This window comes from Bactrocera latifrons, unplaced genomic scaffold (assembly GCF_001853355.1).
Source record: "Bactrocera latifrons isolate USDA-ARS-PBARC rearing strain unplaced genomic scaffold, ASM185335v1 scaffold_1020, whole genome shotgun sequence".
Lineage (NCBI taxonomy): Eukaryota > Metazoa > Arthropoda > Insecta > Diptera > Tephritidae > Bactrocera > Bactrocera latifrons.
The window spans coordinates 26,112-27,117 of NW_017534432.1; the positions used below are offsets into that span (position 1 = coordinate 26,112).

Consider the following 1,006-nt stretch of genomic DNA (forward strand, 5'->3'; position numbering starts at 1 on the left):
ATTTGATTCAAATTATGATTACCCCTCAATCCTCTCCCTTGCCTTATGAGAGTCCATTGCGGCGATGGCGTACCTCTGGTACTGACTGGAACCAATATGGACTCTCCGTWAGGGATGCGGTGTTGGGAATACCGCTTAGGGAGTTTGAGGAGTTGGGGGTGGACGAGCAAATTGCTCGTCTCTATGAGGTAGTTKGGGGGGTGAATGATAGGGTTTTTGGTAGGTGTGAAAGWTCTAGAGTTAGCAAAATTAAATGGTGGACGCGTGAGCTAACCTTGAAGAGGAGGACTGTCAGACGATTGAGACGAAGGTTTCAACGCGCYCRACGGTCCAATTCTGAYAGGCTGTCCCAGCTTAGGTATGAATTTAGTTGTGCGGATAGGGAGTATAAGGGGATGCTAGTTAGAGTTAAAGAGGAAGATTGGAGAGGAGTTTTGATAACGAGAATATGAACGACCCCTGGGGTCAGGTCTATAGGATCTGCCGGGGTCGTAGAAGGGAGGATGTCACCTCTCTTCGCGTCGGTGACACTCTGTTATCGTCGTGGAGAGAGTGTGCGGGGGTTCTGTTAGGTGCGTTCTTTCCTAGGTCGGAAGTGCAGGTACCTCAAGCACAAGAGGTGCCTGTTCCTCCATTAGATGATGGGGAGTTGGGGTACGCCTTTGGCCTGGTTAGGCCTAAACGGTCCCCGGGTGTTGATGGTTTGAACGGAGAGATGTGTAAAAGCTTGTGGAAGTTCATTCCGAAATACCTGGAGGCCATTTATAATAAGTGCGTTTGGGAGGGATACTTTCCACATGAGTGGAAAAGTGCTAGGGTTGTTCCTCTCCTGAAGTCCCCCGATAAGATCAGGAGTGATCCTCCTCCTCCTCCTCCTCCTCCTCCTCCAGTCTCCTTCCAGTACTCGGAAAAGTACTGGAAAGAATCATGGTGGAACGACTTCAGGAGCTAACGAGGGGTATGTGGTCGAATAGGCAGTTTGGGTTCCGGAAAGGACGCAGTATAG

The 1,006-nt window shown here is 50.0% G+C and overlaps 1 protein-coding gene across 1 annotated transcript in view; it reads left to right on the top strand.

Annotated features, from left to right (window-relative positions):
• Positions 1–14: 14 nt before the first annotated feature.
• Positions 15–1,006, top strand: part of LOC108968153 (DC-STAMP domain-containing protein 1-like) — a 19,528-nt gene continuing 18,536 nt past the window's right edge. The window contains exon 1 of the mRNA XM_018931959.1: positions 15–188. Within this exon, the coding sequence (XP_018787504.1) occupies positions 15–188 (174 nt within the window). The remainder of the gene's footprint in view (positions 189–1,006) is intronic.